This window comes from Lagenorhynchus albirostris, chromosome 10 (genome assembly GCF_949774975.1).
Source record: "Lagenorhynchus albirostris chromosome 10, mLagAlb1.1, whole genome shotgun sequence".
NCBI lineage: Eukaryota > Metazoa > Chordata > Mammalia > Artiodactyla > Delphinidae > Lagenorhynchus > Lagenorhynchus albirostris.
The window spans coordinates 78,916,205-78,939,368 of record NC_083104.1 but is presented as its reverse complement, the minus strand read 5'-3'; the positions used below and the strand labels follow the sequence as shown (position 1 = coordinate 78,939,368).

General features: G+C 48.0%; 1 protein-coding gene across 5 annotated transcripts in view; it reads left to right on the top strand.

Annotated features, from left to right (window-relative positions):
* TRAM2 (translocation associated membrane protein 2) overlaps positions 1-23,164 on the top strand; it is a 70,071-nt gene that overhangs the window by 31,212 nt on the left and 15,695 nt on the right. For all 5 annotated transcript variants that reach the window (XM_060163087.1, XM_060163089.1, XM_060163088.1 and 2 more), the window contains exon 2: positions 7,834-7,897. In XM_060163087.1, the coding sequence (XP_060019070.1) occupies positions 7,834-7,897 (64 nt within the window). The remainder of the gene's footprint in view (positions 1-7,833; positions 7,898-23,164) is intronic.

Below are 23,164 nucleotides of genomic sequence, written 5' to 3'. Positions count from 1 at the left end.
AGGTGACCAGCCCAACTCATAAAGCCAATACTTCAGGAGAGAAGGGCTAAAAGACTCTTTTATTAAAAAGAAAAAACAAGCCAAAAAAACCCTTCCTCGTCAATTGGGCATGACTTTTATTTATTTTTTTAATCTTTTTTCTTTTTTTGCAGTTTTTTAAAATTGAAGTATAGTTGGTGTACAATATTATATGTTACAGGTGTACAGTATAGTGATTCACAATTTTTAAAGGTTATACTCCATTTATAGTTATTATAAAATATTGGTTATATTCCCCATGTGGTACAATATATCCTTGTAGCTTATTTTATACATAATAGTTTGTACCTCTTAATCCCCTACTCCTGTGTTGCCCCTCCCCCCTTCCTTCTCCCTGCTTGTAATCACTAGTTTGTTCTCTATACCTGTGAGAGACATGACTCTTTTTTTTTTTTTTTTTTTTTTTTTTTTTTGCTGTACCCGGGCCTCTCACTGTTGTGGCCTCTCCTGTTGCAACGCGCAGGCCCAGAGACCATGGCTCATGGGCCCAGCCGCTCCGCGGCATGTGGGATTCTCCCGGACCGGGGCACAAACCCGCGTCCCCTGCATCAGCAGGCGGACTCCCAACCACTGCGCCACCAGGGAAACCTGAGAGGCATGACTTTTAAATGTTCTCCTGTCTGACTGAAATTTTTCTATCCACCGCCTGGGCAGAAAGATGCAAAATCAATTTTGGGAAATTCTGAGTGGGGGTCGTTTGGCTTCCTGAGAGCAGGCTGGGCCGGGAGAGGGGGACAGGTCACTTGGCTCTACTTGTGCCCCTGAGGACCAGAGCATGAGTATCTCTCAGTCAGAGGGGTTCCGGGTCAGCCACTTGGACTGTGTTTCAGCCCCGGGGTGAGAGAGGCGTTGTTCATGGCGCTGAGCGGTGTGGAGAAGGGCTGCCTTGAGCAGGGGTCCTCCTCCCCTCTCCTGTCCTTGGGCTCGTCTTGCAGCGCAGCCCCTTGCAAGGACCAGTGTGTGAATGTGGCCAAGAAATAAACAATAAACCAAACCAAAGGTCAAATACTGCTTACCAGGAAAACCATGAGACTGCCTTCATGACATCTTTCCTTATCTTTGGTGCCCAGATATCAGCTTGCAGTGTAAAAGGGCAGATTGGGGTATTGGGAAGCCCAGGTGTGCCCGGTATCTGGGGCTTGCGGGCTGGCAGCTGACTTGAGAGGCCTTGTTTTCTCGCTGTTGTATACAGATGACACCTGGGCCTCATCTTCACAGCCTGCAGAAGCAGGAATATATTTTAAACTTGTGGGAAGACCTCTCAGCAGGCTGTCAGCGTGAGGCTGTGTTTTTGGCATTGACAGGGAGTGGAACCAGGAAATGATAGCCTTTTGGAGCTGAAGGTGGAGAGGACCTTTAAGGACATCCATTCTGACCACCTGCTCCTTTCTATGCTTATCTGTAAAATGGGAATGTTACGAGTGTCTGCCTCTAGGGTGGTTGTGAGAACCGCCTCAGAAGTAATTTCTGTAAAGCACTTAGAAACGTGCGTGGCACTGAGTAAACCCTTGATAACATTCACAGCCATTATTTTTGTTGTTCATGGATGAGAAGACTGGGGTCCAGAGAGGTAAAATGCCTTGCCTGAGGTCTCCCAGCTGCCGCCCCAGCAGAACTGGGACTGGAGTCCAAGTCCACTGTGCTCTTCTGGCATCCTTGGTCTAGCAGCAACTGAGAGCTCAGATTCATGTGCCCCTAATAGAACATGGCATGTGGAACGGTTTTGGTTTTGTTATGGCTACACAGCATGCTCGGTGTCACTGCCTTTGTGCTTGATGCCCTGTTTGAGTTAAAAGTTCAGTGAGGCTTCCTCTGTGTGTGTGTGTGCGTGCGCGTGTGTGTGTGTGCGTGCGCGTGTGTGTGCGTGCGTGCATGTATGTGTGCGTGCATGCATGCGTGTGTGGTGGCCCTGCTACATAATTTAGTGTTCTCCTTTGCATTAGTGTATTAGCATGTTTCCACTTTTAACCTTTCACCCACTGATCCAGGCATTTAAAATGCTATTAAACTCAGTAATGTTTCCATCAATAGCCTTAGAGGTATGGGAAATAATTGGAATGACATTTTTAATGGGCTCCTGTTTCTCAGCCCTCTGTGTTACACAAACCCAGCCAGCGCTGGCAGAGGGGGGCTTGTTGGCCGTTTCATCCCTGGTCTGAGGTTGGGAAGAGTTGGGAGTGAAGTTTCGGGGTGCCAGAGGACCTTTTAAAGCACAGAGAATGGTTTTTGTGCTGGAAAGGTAGAGTTGCTTTTTTAGGGCAGTCTTTCTTGTTTTCTTATTAATGGGCGAGGTGAATCCAGGAGCTGATCCCTGCTGCCTCCTGATGGCTTCGAGGAAGCTTAGGGCCAAATTTCTGGGGACCTTTAGCCAACAAGTTGGACTTTCTGGAATGAGGTTTTGTGGATCAGCCTCATTCCGGCTCCTTTGCCTTCAATATATATTTTTGGTTGTCCTCTCCTGCTTCTGTTTTAGGTCACCGTTCTATTTTATGTGCCGTATTTTGTGTCTCCGAAATTTGTTTTTGGAACACAGTTTTAAAAAATCAAATTGAATGTTGTCTTTTCTGTTTGTAAAGTTGTGAGGTCCTGCTGGGGAGGGGACCTCTCTGTGCCCCAGGTCTAGCCTCTTCATCGATAAAACAGGGAAATGGACATTATCTTAATGAGACGTGTAATGTGGGAGTGAGCACAGCTGCCTGAAAGAAGGTTGCACGGTTTGGAATGGTTTCACCTGCTACGATGAGGGGCGTAGGGATGGAAAAATGCTGGAATCTCAAACTTTTTGCTTTCATCAGAGTCCCAGGTCCTATTCTCTTAGAATCATGTTCAGAGAGCATTTGTTAAGCATTCGTCTGCGGTTATTAAATATTATAGCTGCTTGCAGTATTCGCTCATCAAATAGGCATCTTTGAGATACCTACAACGTGCCCAGCACTGGGACGGACCCCAGGGAGAGAGAGGGGACATGCACAGGGGAATGAATGAGGGCAGAGGACAAGCTGAGGGTCAGGTGGCAGTGCAATACTGGCTCCCCTGCTTAATCATGTCTGCATTTATCAAGTGCTTGCCGAGCACGGGCCGTTTCTGGGCACTGTTGCAGGCAGTGGGTTGAAGTTAATCAAGATGAGTGAGAGCCCCACTTTCTTAGAACTTACATTCCAGTGAAGGGAGAGTTTAAAAACGAGGAAAGACAAACCCCATAAAGCTGTCTACTTACCAAGGGTGAATTTTATGGTGTGTAAATTACACCTCAATAAAGGTTAAAAAAGAAAAAAACCTCGGCCCTCGTTGGCCTTTGGGTTTGCCGCAGGGCAGCTGACCCTCACTCTCCCGCGCCTCTTGGGTGTGCACTGGGGCTGCTCGCTGACATGTATATGTGACCTCAGAACCTGATCTCCGGGTTTTGCGGTATCTGTGGACGTGCACAGGGCGGTGAGATGTGTGGCTCACCCAACGAGATGTCCCCGGATGAAGGGGAACCCGGCGACACTCTGCCTTCCTGGTCCAGCTTCTCCTGTGAGCAAGTGGCTTTTTGCCATCTGTTTAGTGCCACGTTCTTGCATCTTTGTGTGTTTTGTCAATGACTTGGCTGCTTATAAAATGGCCCTCACGCGTGGTGCTGGGCCGCCGCCTCGGGGTCCTGAGCATGGGGAGGCCGGGAGGGGCCTGGCGGAGAACATAAGCGTGTTAGAAGGGCTTCCTTCAGGTGCGAGCCACAGGTTCAGTGTTCACACTTCAACAGCCTGCGTTCCATACAGCGTCTTTCAACAGGAACACACGTAAACCAAGGTTACATGTTGATTGGTTGATGGAAATGGACCAGAGGCCTTTAGGAACCTAACCCCTAGGAGCAGGGGTCCTTTGTCGCTGGGATCACGGTAACTTCCAGAACAGAACGACTGGGAGTAACAAGAATTGACTGGATATGCAGGGCCAGGCCAAGGGCATCTGTCCAGCCCATATGCCAAACGGCTGTCCTCATTAAAAAAAAAAAGGGGGGATTATTCTTCCAGCAGTTACAGGCTGATGCTCTGTTGTGTTAACTCCTGTGTCAATAGCTGTTCCCCTTAATTCAGGGTACAACTTCTTGTGTAGGACAGCATTACTTCACATACCATTTTTGTGGGTGTTATATATCTGACTTGGGGCTAATTGAGACAACAACACAGCTGCGTTGTGGTCTTTGTTGCTGCGCACGGGCTTTTCTCTAGTTGTGGCGAGCGGGGACTTCCTTGTGGTGCGCGGTGTGGTGCGGTGGCTTCTCTTGTTGCAGAGCACGGGCTCTAGGCGCGTGGGCTTCAGTAGCTGTGGCTCGAGGGCTCTAGAGTGCAGGCTCAGTAGTTGTGGCGCACGGGCTTAGTTGCTCTGGGGCATGTGAGATCTTCCCGGACTAGGGCTTGAACCCGTGTCCCCTGCATTGGCAGGCGGATTCTCAACCACTGCGCCACCAGGGAAGCCCACAGCTTTTTTTTAAATTGAAGTGTAGTTGATTTACAATGTTGTGTTTCAGGTGTACAGCAAAGTGATTCAGTTATACATATATATATCTCTCTATATATTCTTTTTCAGATTCTTTTCCATTATAGGTTATTACAAGATATTGAGTATATTCCCTGTGCTGTACAGTAGGTCCTTGTTGTTGATCTGTTTTATATATAGTAGTGTGTATCTGCTAATCCCAAACTCCTAATTTATACCCCTCTCCCTGGCTTTCCCCTTTGGTAACCATAAGTTTGTCTTCTAGGTCTAGAAACACAGCTTTTTAATTTGTTTAAAACAGACTTTCTGCCTGTTGCATTTTGTGCTTTTAACCAATTAAAGAAGCCAGTGGCATTCTTAGTTTTATCTGGTCTATGTTTTCCACTAGTATATCCCTGTGATTTTTTTTTGTGCCCTTTGTTAACTGCCATCTTCTAAAATCTTTTTCAATAAAAAGAAAGGATGCAAAAAAAAAGTCCACACATCTGTATACACTTTCACAGTGAGCCCGTTTTATTTGGCCAAGCTTTTCGGTGTTAAACATTAGGGGTAGCCCTGTGGGAAACAGTAATGAAAAGCACTAGTATGTATAGGAAGTTTTTATTATATAACCACTTATCTCTACGTTGACATCAGTAAACGAAAGGTTGACCTACATGTCTTCTGTATCACTATACTCTGAATACTTTCATGTACTCTGAATATTTTTGTGCCTTGGTCTTTATGTTCCTGTAACAACCAAGAGATTAACAGAGCTAAGAAAGTGATTTAACTAGTATTTAATAAGTTGTAGCTCTTATACTAAATAAGTCAGAAGGAGAAAGACTAATACCATATAGTATTGCTTATATGTGGAATCTACAATATACAAGTGAACTTATTTACAAAACAGAAACAGACTCACAGACGTAGAAAACAAATTTATGGTTACCAAAGGGGATATATTAGGAGTTTGGGATTAGCTGATACAAACTACTTTGTATAAAATAGATAAACAACAAGGTCCTACTGTAGAGCACAGGTAACTATATTCAATATCCTGTAATAAACTATAATGGAAAAGAATTTGAAAAAGTATATATGTGTATGTATATGTTTATATATGTGTATATGTATATCGCTGAATCACTTTGCTATACACCAGAAACTAATACAACATTGTAAATCAACTATACTTCAATTAAAAAAAATTAGAAAAGAAAGTTGTAGCTCTTGTCAAGTGGCATAAACACAATCCAAGTTATAATGTCAGAGTAAAATGAAATAAATTCCGAGTGTAGAAATGCATGGGAAAAGCTCTCAGAGAACTGACCCCATACATGTGGAGAGAGGAAAACCAAGACCGTAGAGTGAATATTTGGTTTTTAACTTTACGTATTTCTGAATTGTTTCACTTTTTAAAAAGTGTGTTTCTCTTGAAGTTAAAATAAAAATTGACCTAAAACATAAGTTGATTAAATGAAATGAATTCTCTGGAGGACACAGACAGTGACTGGCCAGAGAGGCCTGCTTTGCGAGGCTGGTGAAGGTGGGGCTCCCATGAGGGGCTCCCAGGCTGGGCTACGTGTGGGCTGCTCTGGGGAGCTTGGCGGCTCCCTGATGCCCCTGAGGGGCAAGGTTGATTGGCTGGGGCAGCCCAGGCATCGAGATTCTAGAAGCTCCCCCAGGGGTTCGAATGTGCTCTACGCACGGGATTCTGATGTCTCTTAGGAATGGACTCTGGCCAACTTCAGGAGGCCGTCTGGGGTTCATACAGGTGATGGGGTCTGTGCTCCAGGGCAAGGCTGTGGGAACCCCAGCAGAAAACTCTGGAAGGCACTCAGGGCTAACCAGCTCTTCCTCCATCCCCGCTCAAGATTCAGAGCCCAGGAGAGGGGGTCTGATGGACTGGGGAGAGGGTCTACTCCCTGTATCCTCCTGGGAGGGCCGTGGTCACCACAGTGACACCCTCACAACACACAGCTGGGGAGAGTTGTCTCCTCTGGAAGTCCTGGTATGTTGGGAAGGGGCAAAGGGGTACTGTTCAGCCAGAACCCCACAGAGGTCCACTTCAGCCCACTAGCTTAAAAGACGAGTGTGTTTCCTGAATGAAACTGAAGGAGAGATTGTGCCTCGAGCATGGTACAGCGTTTGGTGGAGGGGCTGGAAGGCATCATCCAACCATTTCCCTGCTGCTTCTGCCACAGTCCAGTGCGTTTCCTCCACACCCACAGTGCACCCTTCACATCTTTTTGTTTAGAGGAGAACCAGTAACGCTACTGATGAGATGTCCCCAGGGGCCTCCCAGAAAAGACCTGGGGTCTGGCCGCCCCTCACCTGGCCTCCGCACCTGCTCCAGAACCGTGTGGGGGCGCTTCTCAGCCCCAGCTGCACGTCAGAAACATCTGGGGAGCTTTAAACAATGCTAACAGCTGGGCCATCGCCGCCCAGACCAGCTGGAGAACCACAAGTATCCCGCCTTTAGAGACACGGGAAGTGAGGCTCCAGGTGTAAGACCACGGCTCCTGGTTGCGAGGTGGGCAAATGCAGAGGCAGCGTCTGAACCTAGGCAGTCGGTTCTTGAGTCCAAGCTTCGAATCCTGCACCTTGTAGTCTCTCCCCTGCAGGCTGAACTGCAAGAGGACTGAGCTGGCCACTAATAACCAAGCGATGACCTCAGTTCTTCCACAGCACAACCGAGATTTGAAAGGCCGCTTTCGAAATAAACAGACCAACAGAGTGGAGTGTTATGTCCTGCCCCCCAATAGGGCGTGTGTGAAATTAGCAGCTGGAATTCTCTGTTTCTGAGGCTCAGGCCTCAGAAACTTTGCGGGCTGCCGCCCACGGTGCAGTTAGCCAGCGTGCTGGGGAACCTCGGCGAGGTCCTAAGTTCTGGAAACCTCTGGAAGGCTGTGACCTTTATCTTCTGTTAGTTTCTGACTTCACCAATGCTGGGGACTTAGAACCAACTTGATAAACACTTGAATGAATGGATGAATGAATGAATGGCAGACAGATTTGCACCCTTTGCTGGTGAGCTCTCGGCCGGCCGAGCACACCTTGTTGTATTCTATCTGCAGCGAGTACAAGTCTAGATGCCATCCAGGACTTGGGATTGTTTCTTTGCTTTTAGTGCAGGTATTGGGAGGGATGTCATTCAAGAAAATGGGAAAAAAACAAATGGTGCTAACTTGTGCTCTAGGTGAAACCCTTCATTGGAGAGGCCTGTGGGTCTGAGATGTGAAAGGCGTGGCCCGAGGGCTGGTAGCAGGCTTTGCTTGTTTCTTTTGATGTGGACAAGAAGCTAACGTGGAACTTTTTCCCTCTATTTCACAGGTCACCGCCAAGACTGCCTTCCTATTTATTTTACCTCAGTATAATGTTAGCGTGCCTACAGCAGGTAAGAAAAGCACTGGTCTCTGTCTTTCCCGGGCCCTGGTAACCCCAAAGTTCTTGGAAAACGTCCTTTTCCTGTGTATGTGTATGATCATTTTAGATACTTAGACTCAGCATCCAACTCCCTGTTGCTGTGAAGATGCAGCTTCGGGCCACGTCTAGCCCTCAGCCCGAGGCTCTGCAAGCTTGAGGTTCTCGGGTCCACCTCCAGGAACTGGGCATCGCCGGTGCCCTCACGGTGAATAAAGGTGGAATGTTCTTCACTGAATCCAGCCCTCCCCTTTTCATTCTGCGGTGGACAGGCGAGTTGTCTGGACTTGGAGGTCAGATTCCTTTCCTGGCCTGGCTCCACCAGCGGCTAGCTGAAGGTCACTGGGGCCAAATCCCTCAACCCATGGTCTCTGCAGGACGTGGCCGGAGTCTTTCCTGTACTCTCCTGCCCCTGCAGTCCCTGTAGCCAGGCTCTGGGGGAAGTCACCCCTTTGGGACAGCCAACTCGGCCCTTCATCTAGAATCAGAGCGAGGGACGCTGGCAGGAGAGGGACAGAACTCCACGCTCGTGAAGGAAGAGACAGGAAATGCCATGGCCAGCGCCGTAGTCAGGAGACTAGGCAACACCAGCTCATCCCCAGGCACACGCCAGCCTGGCAGGCACACACGCTGTCTTGTTTGATGCTGTGTGGTCCAAGGTCAAATTCAGCCTTCTCTACTCCTGTCTCTTGAAAATCCTAATAACTAGGACACCTCTAGACCCAGCTGTACTTATGATTTACGGATTTAAATTTTTAAGTTTTTTTTGGTTTAAAAAAAAATTGGGGTAAAATACACATACCATTTACTATCTTAGTCATTTCTAAGTGTACAGTGACACTGAAGTACCTTCACTGTGTTGGGCTGCCATCACCACCATCCATCTCTAGGACTGTTTCCATTTTGCAAAACTGAGCTCTACCTCTTAAACAATAACCCCCACTCTCCCCTCCCCCACCCGCTGGCAACGACCATTCTACTTTGTCTCTATAAATTTGACTCTTCTAGGGCCTCATATAAGTGGAATCATATAGTATTTGTCCTTTTGTGACTGGTTGCAGTTTATTTTTAAATAAACATTTTCCAAAGTATATTTATGACTCTCACAGGAAATTTCTAAAATACAGCTAAACATGAGAAGATAAAAATCACACATGACCCCATCACCCAAAAACTACAGTTAGCATTTTGGAATCTTGAGTCATAACCAGTTTTTTGCTGTTAGCAGATGATGAACACTTTTACCATGTCCTTCAGTATTCTTCCATTCAATAAGACATTTTGAAAAGCTACAGAGTATTTATTAATAGGGATTACTACAGTTACTTATTCAATCCCATATTGTTGGATATTTCTAGCTTTTATAGTGCTACAGTAAACATTCTTGTGACTTCCTGCATTCATGATTATTTTTTAGGATAAATTCCTATTACTGGAATTTCTGGGTCGAGTAGTATGTACATTTTAAAGGTTTTATATATGTATTGCCAAAATACCCTCGGTCATCTTCTTATGACCCATAAATCCTGTTTTTTGGTAAATATAAAATGCATAGGCTTCTTTTTTTTAATGCCAAAATGCCAGTTTATTAATTGATAAAGAGATAGCCACCTATCAAAGGTTGTGCTCGTATTTTCATTACATTTCTGACCAAAGTCAATTTCCTTTTATTAATTTTTAAAATAAAAAAAATTTTTTTGGCCACGCCATGTGGCACGTGGGATCCTAGTTTCCTGACCAGGGATCGAACTCGTGCCCCCTGCAGTGGAAGCGCGGAGTCGTAACCCACTGGACCGCCAGGGAAGTCCCTGGATTTAGAGGGGATGCGAGATCATAGCCCAGCACTGCTTTGTTAGCTACCAGGAGGAAGTGTTGCCCTGGGGACCATGGCAGTTGAAGTACATGTGAGCGGGACATGCCTTTATTGTAGGAAGGGCCTGTTTGTAAAGCCAGATCATGACCAGAGGGTTGATTTTTTTTTTTTTTAGTTTGAAAAAAGACTTTCCCAGAGAAATAGGGAGACAAGTGATATCCTAAACGCTTCCCTCTCATGTAGCGTGAAACAAAGGCTTCACGTGAAGCTCCAGGGCTGCGGCCAAAGCTTCTGAGCAGGAGTGTCCCCCCAAGTTCCTATCATGCCCTCAATTCGTTTGTTTTAACTAATTAATTAATTGATTAATGCAGACATTTGTGTGCCTGCTGTGTGTCAGGCCTGGACTGTAAAGTAATTACAAAACATGTCTGATCTGTGACTCACGGAACTTACTGTTTATTAGGGAGAGAATAGATAATACACAGCAAACAATAAATAATTATAGTTGTGATAAGGGCAGTGAAGGAAATATACAAGGTTGTGTGATAAGGAAAAATCAAAGGGTGATGGCCAGCTGTTTCTGGGAAACTGCCTTCTGAACCGAGCGTGTGTGCAGGTGGTGTAGGGGGGTTTGGGGGGGGGTCTGGGCAGAAGAAGGAACGTTCCAGGCACAGGGATCGGCATGTGCAGAGGCCTCAAGTGAGGCACAGACACCTTGGCGCACGCTAGTCACTGAAGGAAGGCCAGTGTGACAGGAGCCTGCAAGGTTCGGCATTTTTCTAGGGTGGGGCGATGCAAGTCTACCCCTAGAATCCTCCTCCAGGCCAGAAGAAGGCCTGGGTAGAGGTGAAGGGACATAAAATCCATACTGAAAGAGAGGATCAACTATTGCTACGGAGCCTGACTTCTATTTAAATCTTGCCATTAGGGGCTGTTTGAAATAGGACAAGCAAATCACCCAGAGAGACGGTGCAATCAGAGTAGCCTGTTTAATTTTGTTTCGAGCACCTTGATCACCAAACCCAGGGTGGTGATGTTTGGTTTATAAGTTGCAGAGGAGGGCAGATTTCTCACGGGAAAGAAGCGGTTCATAACCGAGGCCTGTGGAGGTTGCGAATTTAAAGCCCTCCCCCCACAAATCGCTTTAAGGCTGCAGGTGCCTGGGAATGGATCCTGTTTGTATAACCAGGGTCAATTCTGATTTCTAAGGATTCTTTAAGTGGCTTGTAACTCGTTCAACTCAGTGTTTAAAATGCGAATTTTAGGAGAGCAGTAACGGTTTTCATACAACGTGCTCTACTGTTTCTAAATCCCTCATCCTCCCTCAGCAGAGGTTTTCAAGTTCTATAGAAAATAGCCAGTGGGAATGCTGATGAGGTTTTTTACCTGTTTCCTTTCCTCCCTCTCCTTCTCTCCTGTCTTCTTCCCGGCTCCCAGCATGTGCTTATAGGCCAGTGGTGACAAACATACCACAAGGTGAGTGGCTTAAACAACAGAAATGTAACGTATTGTACAAGTCCAAGATCAAGGTGTCAGCAGGGCCCTGCTCCCTGGCTCGTGGCAGCGGGACACCAGTCTTTACCCCGTGTCCATGGTAGCCTCTGCGTCCCGTTTCCCCTTTCTAAAGGGACACCAGTCATGTTGGATTAGGACCCATTCTACTCTACTATGGCCTCATCTTAACTCTTTACATCTGCAGTAACCCTAACTCCAAATAAGCTCACATTCTGAAGTGCTGGGGGTTAGGAACTCATGGGAGTTTTGTGGGGACATGGTTCAACTCATAGTACTAGCTGTAAATATATGATTCTCTCACATTATAATAGCTAGTTAAGAAGATTAAGCTCCGTTCAGAGAGATGAACTCAAAGAGGAGATGGGCACAGTTGCAGTCAGAAGTTGTGCGTCTCGGGGCAGTGCCGGCGTCCTTGGGGTTTTCTTTAAGGTCAACAGCGATGAAGCAGGAAATGTTTCTTTTATTTATAAATTTTAATTTATTTATTTATTTTTGGCTGCATTGGGTCTTCGTTGCTGTGCGCGGGCTTTCCCTAGCTGCGGCGAGCGGGGGCTACTCTTTGTTGCGCTGCGCGGGCTTCTCATTGTGGTGGCTTCTCTTGTTCTGGAGCACGGGCTCTAGGTGTGCGGGCTTCAGTAGTTGTGGCACGTGGGCCCAGTAGTTGTGGCTCACGGGCTCTAGAGCACAGGCTCAGTAGTTGTGGTGCACGGGCTTAGTTGCTCCGCGGCATGTGGGATCTTCCTGGACCAGGGCTCGAACCCGTGTCCCCTGCATTGGCAGGCGGATTCTTAACCACTGCGCCACCAGAAAGGTCCCTAAGCAGGAAATGTTCTTGTCACCACATCCTGTCTCTCATTCCCACCTGTTAGGGTTGCCAGGCTTAGCAAATAAAAAATCCAAGACCACCTGTTAAATTGGCATTTCAGATAAACAGCAGGTACTTTTTTTAGTGTAAGTATATCTCAAAGTATATGTGGGGCATAATTATACTAGAAAAGTATTCTCTGTTTGTCTGGAATTCAAGGTTCACTGACCGTCCTGTATTTTATCTGCAACCATACACCCAGCCCAGCTCCGGCAAGGAATAAAATGTCATGTGTCTGGTCTTGCCATTACACTCCAAGTCTTTCTGATTCAGATACCACAGAGTATCTGCTGTTATGGCCAGAAGTATATAGACTGTAAAAGGTCAGTAAAGAATAGAGCTTGAGTCTCCCCACAGACAGACTCGTGGCCTGCTGGCTCCCCTTCTGACGTAGAACAGGTGACCCCAGACAGGCTAAAATGTACCAGGTTCTTTTGAGTTGTGCCACTAGTTTGCTGAGTTGTCTTGGGCAAACTGTGTAGCGTCTGGGTCTCCATCCCCACCTGTCAAATCGAGGGTGGAGGCCGCTGTGTCAACCCCAGCGATTCCTTAAGACAGGAGTCCAGGAGGCACTTGCTGCGCAGGTTGTCCACAGACCAGCATCACCTGGGAACTTGTTAGAAACACAGACTCCAGGCCCCACTTCAGACCTTCTGCACCGGAACCTTCATGGTCACGAGATCCCCAGGTATTTGAAGTGCTGCTGCCCTGGGTGAAAAGCTGTAAGTAGACTTGCAGATGACCCTGTGCTTCCAACCCCAAAGGTAAATCCAGTAACTCATTTGCATCTTTCTGTTCTCGTCCAGTTTTGGTTTTGCTATAACTGTTGCGTCTAGGAGCGGGGGAGGGGGTGCCGTCACTGGGTGGATTTGGTTTCCAGCTGGGCCGCTGCTGCCCAGAAGTCATGGGCACCTAGAGCGAGACGGCTGGGCGCGAGGGGCCTCTTGGAGAGAAGGGTTGGTTTCACAGTAAGCAAAGGAGACAAGGACCCATCCCCTGGCTCTGTTGGTCCCGGTGGTTTTATCACCACCAGCTGCTGTGTAGCATTTAGCAGCTGGAGATGAAAAGCCCGGGACCCTCCCACACCATAGCGTGGCCCTTGTTCTCACAGCCCTTCCAAGATGAGACACACGGCCCCATCAAAACAACCTCAGACAGATGGTTTTCGGTTTTGTTTGTTTGTTTGTTTGTTTTGCTGTACGCGGGCCTGTCACTGTTGTGGCCGCTCCCGTTGCGGAGAACAGGCTCCGGACGCGCAGGCTCAGCGGCCATGGCTCACGGGCCCAGCCGCTCCGCGGCATGTGGGATCTTCCCGGACCGGGGCACGAACCTGTGTCCCCTGCATTGGCAGGTGGATTCTCAACCACTGCGCCACCAGGGAAGCCCAGACAGGTGGTTTTAAAGCCTCATTCAGCGAAGGCCTTTGTCCAGGGCTCAGAGTGTGTTTTGTTCCCTTGCTAGCTGGTGGGAGCTAGTCTTGTCTTGTGCTTGTATCATGTACTCGGAAGATTGGCATCACATATCAAACCGAGCCCCTGTTTGTAAGATGAGCTTGTCGGGGACAAAAAGGGAAGAGACAGGTGGACGACAGGGGCTCCGGAGGAGGAAACCTGACTTGATTACAGACGAAAGCTGCCCAACCCGGACCTGTGGTCTGTCCAGCTACAGGAGACTTGAGACTCAAAAGAGCCTGGCCTTGTCCTTTTATACCAAGGGAGAGAGTTGCTGGACATTCCCAAGGATACAGCAGTAAGGGCAGAGGAGGGGGCTGGGCCCCTCACACCCCGTGCAGCACCAGGACCCAGGGTAGCTGTGGGAAGGTGGGGTTGCCAAACGGGCTGGTGGGCATGGCCCAGGGGATCCAGCGAGGAAGGCAGAGATCTGGGTCCATCCTGGGCCCTCGGGCCCCACAGCGGCCAGGATCCCCTTTGGCCCTAAGGTCCTGTCCATATGGATAAGAGAAAATAAACCAGAGTCTTCACTGCCGTCAGTGTATTGGCTGGCATCTGAGGAAGAGGGGGGCTTATAGCCAGACCTGGACTTGATCTTTTATTTTATCAGTAAGCAGAGACTACTTATTAAACTTCCTTAGTCTGTTCAGGCTGCTATAACGAAATACCGCAGACTGGGTGGCTTATAAACAGAAATTTACTTCTCACAGTTCTGGAAGCTGGACGTCTGAGATCAGGGTGCAGCCTGGTCAGGTGAGGACCCTCTGCCAGGTCACAGACTTCTTGCTGTGTCCTTACGTGGTGGGCGGGTAAGGGAGCTCTCTGGAGCCTCTTTTTTTTTTTTTTTTTGCGGTACGCGGGCCTCTCACTGCTGTGGCCTCTCCCGTTGAGGAGCACAGGCTCCGGACGCGCAGGCTCAGCGGCTATGGCTCACGGGCCCAGCCACTCCGCGGCATGTGGGATCTTCCCGGACCGGGGCACGAACCCGTTTCCCCCGCATCGGCAGGCGGACTCTCAACCACTGCGCCACCAGGGACGCCCTGGAGGCTCTTTTATAAGGGCACTAAGTCCATGCATGAGGGCTCGCTCCATGCTTATGGTTTATAAACACCTCCCCAAAGGCCCCACCCACTAACACCATCATCTTTGGGGGTTAGGATTCCAACATGTGAACTTGGCAGGGGACACAAACATTCAGACCATAGCAGTTATTATTTAAGTATAACAGTCGTGCAGGAAAGTGGAGGGACTGTAAGAGGTCACCTCCAGGTAACAGCACCTCGGAAGTGTGTCCCCTTCCCGCCTAGACTTGATTTCTGTCCAATCCCCTGTTGCAGCCCGGAGAATTTATCCCACGTGGAGCTTCTAGAGGTTTCAGCACGAACCACCGAGTTGAGTCACTGTGGCTAATTGTTAACCAGCTGAAGCTGACCAAGACGGTAGCATCTCTGAACGGCTGCCTCCCCTCCCCTGCACTCCCATTTCTCCTGATCAAATCTTTTCTTCTCCTGTCTAGCCAGGATCATGTTTTTTTCTTACTCAGTTGTTCTTACTGAAATAGTTTTTTGTCCTTAATTTAACAATGAACTTGTTGATGTTATTTTTATCCAAGTTAAAAAAAAAAGGCTGTGACTTTAGACATTTTTTGGTATGTGACCTCGAGGAGCTGTTTCCTCTTTATGGCTCTCAGTGAATTAACAGAAAGTTCACACCTTCCGCCTCGCAGGTGCTCTTCACGCGCTGCATGTTGTCTGCCCAGGCCGGTTGTAAGCAGAAGCCTCAGACTTAGAAACAGCCGTGGGGCTGAGTGTGGGCCTGGCACCAGGAGTTGCTGAGATACTTCTTTCTTGAAGGCCACAGGCCGGGTTATATTAGCCTTATAAAAAGGAATGGTACATCAGGAAAACTGCGTAGAGGCTGGGCACTCTTATTTCCAAATTCTCTTTCGTGCATCTCTCATTTTTGCTACATCTCTCATTTTTTGCTACATTTTTACATCATAAAAATATCCTTGTCTTCCTACCTTCTATAAAACTGGAGAAAATAGATTACAAATCATGCAGTCTGGGATTAAAATGGTAGCTCTGCAGATTCTTTAATTCTCCGGGCAGCCTGGGAGAGGGAGGGAGGGAGGGGGAGGGAGTGTGTGTGTGTGTGTGTCTGTCTGTCTGTCTGTCTGTCTCTGTGTGTGTGTCTGTGTGTATTAGTTTGCTAGGGCTGCCATGATAAAGTACCACAGACTAGGCGGTTTATACAATAGTAAAGCACACACATTCTTAAGGGCACAGTGTGATGAATTTTTACGTCTGTGCGCACCAGGTGGGGAGACAGCGCTCCCGACCTTCTCAGGCCCCTCCAGTCAACACCCCCTCCCAAAGCAACCGCCCTTCTGTTTTCACGTTTCCTGCTTAGTTTTACCTGTTCTTGCCCTTCATTTCTCTCTGATTTTTAAAAATGGCTCCACTGTTTATATCAGTACGTGTGTCAGAATCCCCTGGGGAATTTAAGCACAGATCCCTGGGTCATGCCCAAGTTTCTGATTCACTGGTCCTGGGGTGGACATACATGCAGCAGTGTGCACCCCTGGGATCCCCGGAGAGGCTGGCACTGTGGTCCACAGCCACAGCTTGTTACAACTGTGTGTTATAAGCCCCCGGGTTTATAACTCTGGTCTGTTTACCCGGTCCTCCCTAGATGAAAACTTCTTGGGTTGTTTCCATCAGTTTATTGTCAAAAACCATGCTGCTGTGCGCAACCTTGTGCATGTGTCATTTTGAACGTGGCAGGTACGGCTGTGTGATAAATTCCCAGAAGTGGAATTGCCACATCCAAGGGCTGATGTGTTTGTAATCACGATGGAAATTACCAAATTGCCCTTCCAAAGAGGTGGTCCATTTTGCATCCCACCAGCAGTGTGAGAGAGAGCCTCTTTCCCCGCAGCCTCAGCAAGAGTGTGTGTCAAGATTTGGATTGCTGCCAATCTGATAGGGATGATGTGGTATCTCATTGTAGTTGTAGCTCATTTCTCTTCTTTTTCTTTTTTTTAAACAGAATGTTACAGAGAAGAGTGGCATTTTTTAAAAATAATTTTATTTATTTATGGCTGAGTTGGGTCTTCGTTGCTGCGTGCGGGCTTTCTTTAGTTGCAGAGAGCGGGGGCTACTCTTCGTCACGGTGCGCGGGCTTCTCACTGCGGTGGCTTCTCTTGTTGTGGAGCATGGGCTCTAGGCACACGCGCTTCTGTAGTTGTGGCACGTGGGCTCAGTAGTTGTGGTGCACGGGCTTAGTTGCTCCACAGCATGTGGGATCTTCCCCGACCAGGGCTTGAACCCACACCCCCTGCATTGGCAGGAGGATTCTTAACCACTCTGCCACCAGGGAAGTCCGGCATATTTTTTTAAATATTTATTTTATTTTATTTATTATTTATTATTTTTGGCTGCCTCGGGTCTTAGTTGCGGCACACGGGTTTCTCTCTAGCTGTGGTGTGTGGGTTTTCTCTAGCTAGTTGTGGTGCGCAGGCTTCATAGCGTGTGGGCTCTGTAGTTTGAGGTACGCAGGCTCTCTAGTTGAGGCGTGTGGGCTCTAGAGCGCAGGCTCAGTAGTTGTGGTGCACGGGCTTAGTTGCTCCGCAGCATGTGGGATCTTCCTGGACCAGGGCTGGAATCTGTGTCCCCTGCACTGGCAGGTGGATTCTTTTTTTTTTTTTAAAAACATCTTTATTGGAGTATAATTGCTCTACACTGGTGTGTTAGTTTCTGCTTTATAACAAAGTGAATCAGTTATATATATACATATATCCCCATATCTCTTCTCTCTTGCGTCTCCCTCCCACCCTCCCTATCCCACCCCTCTAGGTGGTCACAAAGCCCCGAGCTGATCTCCCTGTGCTATGTGGCTGCTTCCCACTAGCTATTGATTTTACATTTGGTAGTGTATATATATCCATGCCACTCTCTTACTTCATCCCAGCTTACCCCCACTGTGCCACCGGGGAAGTCTGGCATATTTTTTAAAAATATTTATTTGTTTGTTTGTTTGTTTATTATTTTTGGCTGCATTGGGTCTTAGTTGTGGCACGTGGGATCTTCATTGCAGCATGTGGTGTCTTTCATTGTGGCATGTGGAATCTTTCGTTGTAGCACGTGGGCTCTTCGTTGCGGCATGTAGGCTTCTCTCTAGTTGTGTTGTGTGGGTTTTCTCTCTCTAGTTGCAGTGCGTGGGCTTCAGAGCTCATGGGTTCTGTAGTTGTGGCACGTGGGCTCCAGAGCATTTGGGCTCTGTAGGTTGAGGTATGCAGGCTCTCTAGTTGAGGCGTGCAGGCTCAGTAGTTGTGGCGTGCGAGCTTAGTTGCTCCGCTGCATGTGGGATCTTAGTTCCCGGACCAGATATCCAACCCCCGTCCCCTGCATTGGAAGGTGGATTCTTTACCACTGGACCACCAGGGAAGTCCCTTCATTTCTCTTCTGTGTGAGGTTGAGCGTCCTTTTAAATGTATACGGGCCATCTGTGTTTCTTTTCTCTGTGAACTGTCCGTTCATACCCTTTGCCCATTCTTCTGTTGCGTTTGTTATCTCTTCATGCTTGGGTTCTAGGTGCTCTTCATACATTAGCGAGATTAGCCTTTGTTTATGATCTGAATTGTAAACATTTCCCCCTTGGTCATCACTTGCCTTTTGATTTTGCTTATGGTATTTTTTCATACCTAAGTTCTGGATTTATATATATTGTAAAAGATTCAAAATAATGGGAAAACAGAGTTGGCCAAAAGCACAAAAAGCAATAGAAAGTAACTTTTACAAATCCAGGTTTGCAGGGCTTAGGAAGAAAGCCGGGAGAGAAAGGAGGCATCCACATTGTGCAGTGATGCTCTTTAAGCCACCACGTTTTCGGACAAAGGCAGAAGCCTCGTTGGCAGGTGCCCAGACTTTAAGGGAATGTAAAGAGCAGATGGAGCGTCAGCCACAGGTGGCCACGGGCCAGCTGAGGTCCCGGGGAGGATGTCAGAGATTGCACAGCTGTATCCGGACAAGATGGGACCTGTGAAGGCATGCGGGAGAAGCTGCTTACAGGTGACACCAGGGGAAACAAGAAAATGTCTATTAGTCATAGGAAACGAAACAGGAGGCCAGTAAGAGCACTGCTCCTAAAGGGCTAGCTCCACCTGAGGTTGTCAGGACAGCCAGGCCCTTATTGATCACGTTGACTCTCTTTTTAAACTTTGATCAGAGATAAACAAAGCAAGTGTCACTTTTGAATGAAGACAGGATAACATCCACAGAGGGTGGGTCGTTATTGAAGGTGTTCCTTCCAGGGTGAGGTTAACCCTTCAGGGGAATATACTGACCTACTCCATGGTGTTGCATAGGAAAGAGGGCTCACAGAATATGGGTGTTGGGAGGTGTCAGGGGTCGTCTGGGCTAGGGATTGCAAATTGGTGGCCTGTGGTCAGAGTTGGCTTGTGTATTTTCCTTAGCCAGTTTGGTGTTGGCCCATAAAGTGTTTTTACAATTTTGGAATTAGTCACCGGCATTTTAAAATCAGATGATTCACGTAGGGATTTCTCTCTTTGCTTTTGAAATATGGGGCCACACCCCTCCCAGCGCCTTCCCCACTCCTTCCTTCACCCCTTGGGACATGCAGTCTGCACTTTGCCACAGTCTCCACTCCTCTCTAATGTCTTCCCGACATTAAGACTGCCTGGCAGCCACCATGTATCCCAGTTTGAATTGTTTTTCTTTAAGTAAGGTTGAAATGGAAGTGGATCTTAAACTTGTTTCTCTCTCAAAGTGGAAATGTGGAAGACAGACCAAGAGGGCCCTAGAGCTGAGGAAAAACAGCGGGGAGCATATTGTGGCACTGAAGACCGTTCCCTGTTTAGTGCAGCGGCCTCTGTGCTGAAAGGATTTATCTTAAGACGCACGGACCACTTTGCTCATTGCATTCCCCACCTGGTCTCTGCGGGCGTTTTGCCGTAACTCAGGGCCAGAATCGCTTCTCTGGTCTAAGAGCTCAGAGATGTGCTGAAACATACTCTTCTAAAAAATCACAGTCGCTCACTGCCAGGCCATCGCCGTTCTTTCTGAGAGCTCATGCAGGATGGGGCACTGCTTAAAGGGTCAGAGCTCTAACCTGGGGAGTGAGAGGATTTTTATAAGAATTAGCAGCCAAAAATTTAAAAAGAAAAGAAACCCCAAAGTATCCATTTGTTTATAGCCTCTTGGAAAAACACAAAGTTCCAACCTCCACAGCTCTGTGGCAAGCAGAAGGGGCCAAAGCAATCTACTTTCCTGCCCTGTTGAAAAGCAGGCAGGCAGCAGACAAGGGGCAAGCAGTAGAGGTAATCTGCATGCATCAGAGCACAGCTCCTGAGTATCTGGATACCATGCTGCTCGTTTTGTTGTGGGGAGAGAGAGATCAAAGCAGCAGCTTCTTACCAGCAGGGGGGCGGGGGATGTGAGGTGGCTTTGGGGGCGGGGCGGCCGGACACTGGGAGATCTGAGAAATGGCCCCTGTCCCTTTACCCTGTGAACCCTGTTTCTTCATCCCCTCTGCCCACGCTGTGGGTGGTTACAGGGATCAAATGAGACAGCACGCTGAAGCATTCTGAAAGCACGGGGGCTACAGAGGGCAGACAGATGCCAGAGGGAACTTCAGGGTCTTTCTCCACGGCCAGTCTGCCAGCTGGTCCTTTTGGTTCCATCACCCACACCTCTCCCAACTTGTCTTCTCCACCACACTGCCGCCATCTGAGTGCAGGGCGCTCCCACCCCCCAGCCTGGGCTCCTGTGAGTGCCTCCTGACTGCCCTCCCGGCCCCCCAACCCATCCACCTGGCAGGAAGAGCGCGTCTGTGACTCAGTCCTCCAGAACCTTCCCTTGCCTTTGGAAGCGTGACTTACCACGACCTGTCAGGGGAGCCCCCCGTAGCATGGCTTGCCCACCCCTGCTCTGCAGGTCATGCCAATCCTCTGTCCAGCTGGACCTTCCCCGGATGCCTCCGCCCGTACCACTCCACCCTCACCAGCTTTCTGGCCTGCGTTCAGTGACCCTTCCTCCCCAGGGCCCTGCCCCTCCTCATTTCCTGCCACATCACAGCACTGATCACACCTGGCCTGGTGTTTTTTTTAAGTTATAGTGAAATACACATACCGTGAAATGGACCATCTTAATCATCTCTGAGTGTACGGTTCAGTAGTGTTAAGTACATTCACACTGTTGTGCAATCTCCAGAACTCTTCATTGCAAAACCGAGACTTTGTATTCGTTAAACAGCAACTCCCCATCCTCCCTGCCCCCAGCCCCTGCCAACCGCCGTTCTTTCTGTCTCTGTGAATTTTCCTCCTCTAGGAAGCTCCTGTGATGGAATCATACAGTATTCATCTTTTAGTGACGGCTTATTTTCCTTAGCATTATGTCCTTTAGGTTCATCTCTGCGTGGCATGTGACAGGATTTCCTTCCTTTTTAAGGCTGAATAATGTTCTGTTGTACGTATAGACCACATTTTGTCTTTCCATTCATCTGTTGATAGACACTTGGGTAGTTTCTACCTTTGGCCGTTGTGAATAGTGCTATGAACCTGGGTGTACAGATATTTCATCAAGATCCTGCTTCCAGTTCTTTTGAGTCTGTATCCAGAAGTAGGATTGCTGGACTATCTGGTAGTTCTACTGTTAGTTTTCTAAGGAATCATCTTGCTGTTTCTGATAGTGACTGTACCATTTTACATTTTCACAAACAATGCACAAAGGTTCCAATTTGTCCACACCCTCGTCAACACTTGTTATTTTCTGTTTTTTGTTTGTTTGGTTTTTTTTTGTTTTAAATTGTGGCCATTCTCATGGGTTTGAGATGGTATCTCATTGCGGTTTTGATCTACATTTCCCTAATGATAGTACCCCCACGCTATACAGTAGGACCTTGTTGTTTATTTTATCTATAGTAGTTTGTATTTGCTAATCCCAAACTCCTAATTTATCCCTCCTCTCCCTCTCCACTTTGGTAACCATAAGTTCTCTGTGTCTGTGAGTCTGTTTTTGTTTTGTACATAAGTTCATTTGTATCATATTTTATTATTTTTTTTTTGCGGTACGCGGGCCTCTCAATGTTGTGGCCTCTCTCATTGCGGAGCACAGGCTCCGGACGCTCAGGCTCAGCGGCTGTGGCTCATGGGCCCAGCCGCTCCGCGGCATGTGGGATCTTCCCGGACTGGGGCACAAACCCGTGTCCCCTGCATCGGCAGGCGGACTCTCAACCACTGCGCCACCAGGGAAGCCCCTGTATCATATTTTAGATTCCACATATAAGTGATATCACATGGTATTTGTCTTTCTCTGTCTGACTCACTTCACTTAGTATGATAATCTCTAGGTCCATCCATATTGCGGCAAATCTTTGCCCATTTTTCGATCTGGTTGTTTTTTGTTTTTGCTGTTGCTGTTGTTATTGGCCTCTGGTTTTTAGGTGTAGAGAATTTGGTGTGCACTGGCTAAGCTCTGAGAGGGCAGGGCCATGCTCTCGTACCCTGCTGTCCCCCAGCACGGGGCCCTGCACGTGGTTTATTAGTGGATGAATAAACGTGCAAGGAGCTCTCATCAGCAAAGGAAAAAAGAATGTATTAGTCTATCCATCCATCTTGTTTCAAGAAGGTTTTAAGGCTCTGGTCACATCTCTTTGGAACCATAGTATACGGGGTGACGAATGGAGGTGACTTGAAGAGGCCTTTAAGATGGATAATCCAAAGTCTTGACACACGTCATTTAACTGCTTTGGGACCATGCTCGTTTGATTGAGGATAAATCCTATTTTGCCTCATAAGGCTGGTCTCGATGGTGAAACTTTGCATGTGTTTAGTTATTTTATAGTTTCAAAATATGCTGCCATCTAATTAGTCTCCTTTGATCCTCCCTTATGAAGAAGGCAGGGCAAGGGTAATGCCAGCCCTATGATGGAAGGGCAGGAAGGAGAGGCTGACCCATACGCCCATCTCTTCCCTTCCTCGCATGTTTCCTCCTCGGTCCTCGGTGCTGATTCCCCTCCCTGATCTCAGTCCCTTCCCGGGTCAGTCACCTAGTCTTACCAGGTCTCTGCCGCTGATGGCCCTCCTCCCTCCCTGTTCCGTTTTCCCCTTTAATTCAGGTCCCTGTGGTTCCTTACCTGCATCACTGGTGTCTGCCTTCAGGCACGATGCTGTTTACTGCTACCAGAGTAAACTTTCTGAAGCCCAGATTTGCTCATTTTCCTATTGAGTTTGAATTCTTTGATGTTTCCACCTTGCCTTCAGGATAAAGTCCACACCCCTTGACGTGGTACCCTGGCTGCCTGCAGCACTGCATCCTCCTTGCCTGCATCCTTAGCAGATGCTGCGTGCTCTGCCCAGGATGCCCTCCTCCCCACACCTGACTGCCCCAGCTTGTTCTCAAGTTTCTATATCTTCCTGTTTACCCTGAGGGGCTGCCCCAGCTGGAGTCGGCCCTCCATTGCCTTGGCTCCCTGTGTGGCTGTCTGCCTGTCTGTAGGTCATTGTACATTTATTTGTCAGTCTCCCCACTGGTCTGTGCTCTCTGAAGCCAGGGCAGCGTCTTTTATCTCCGTGTT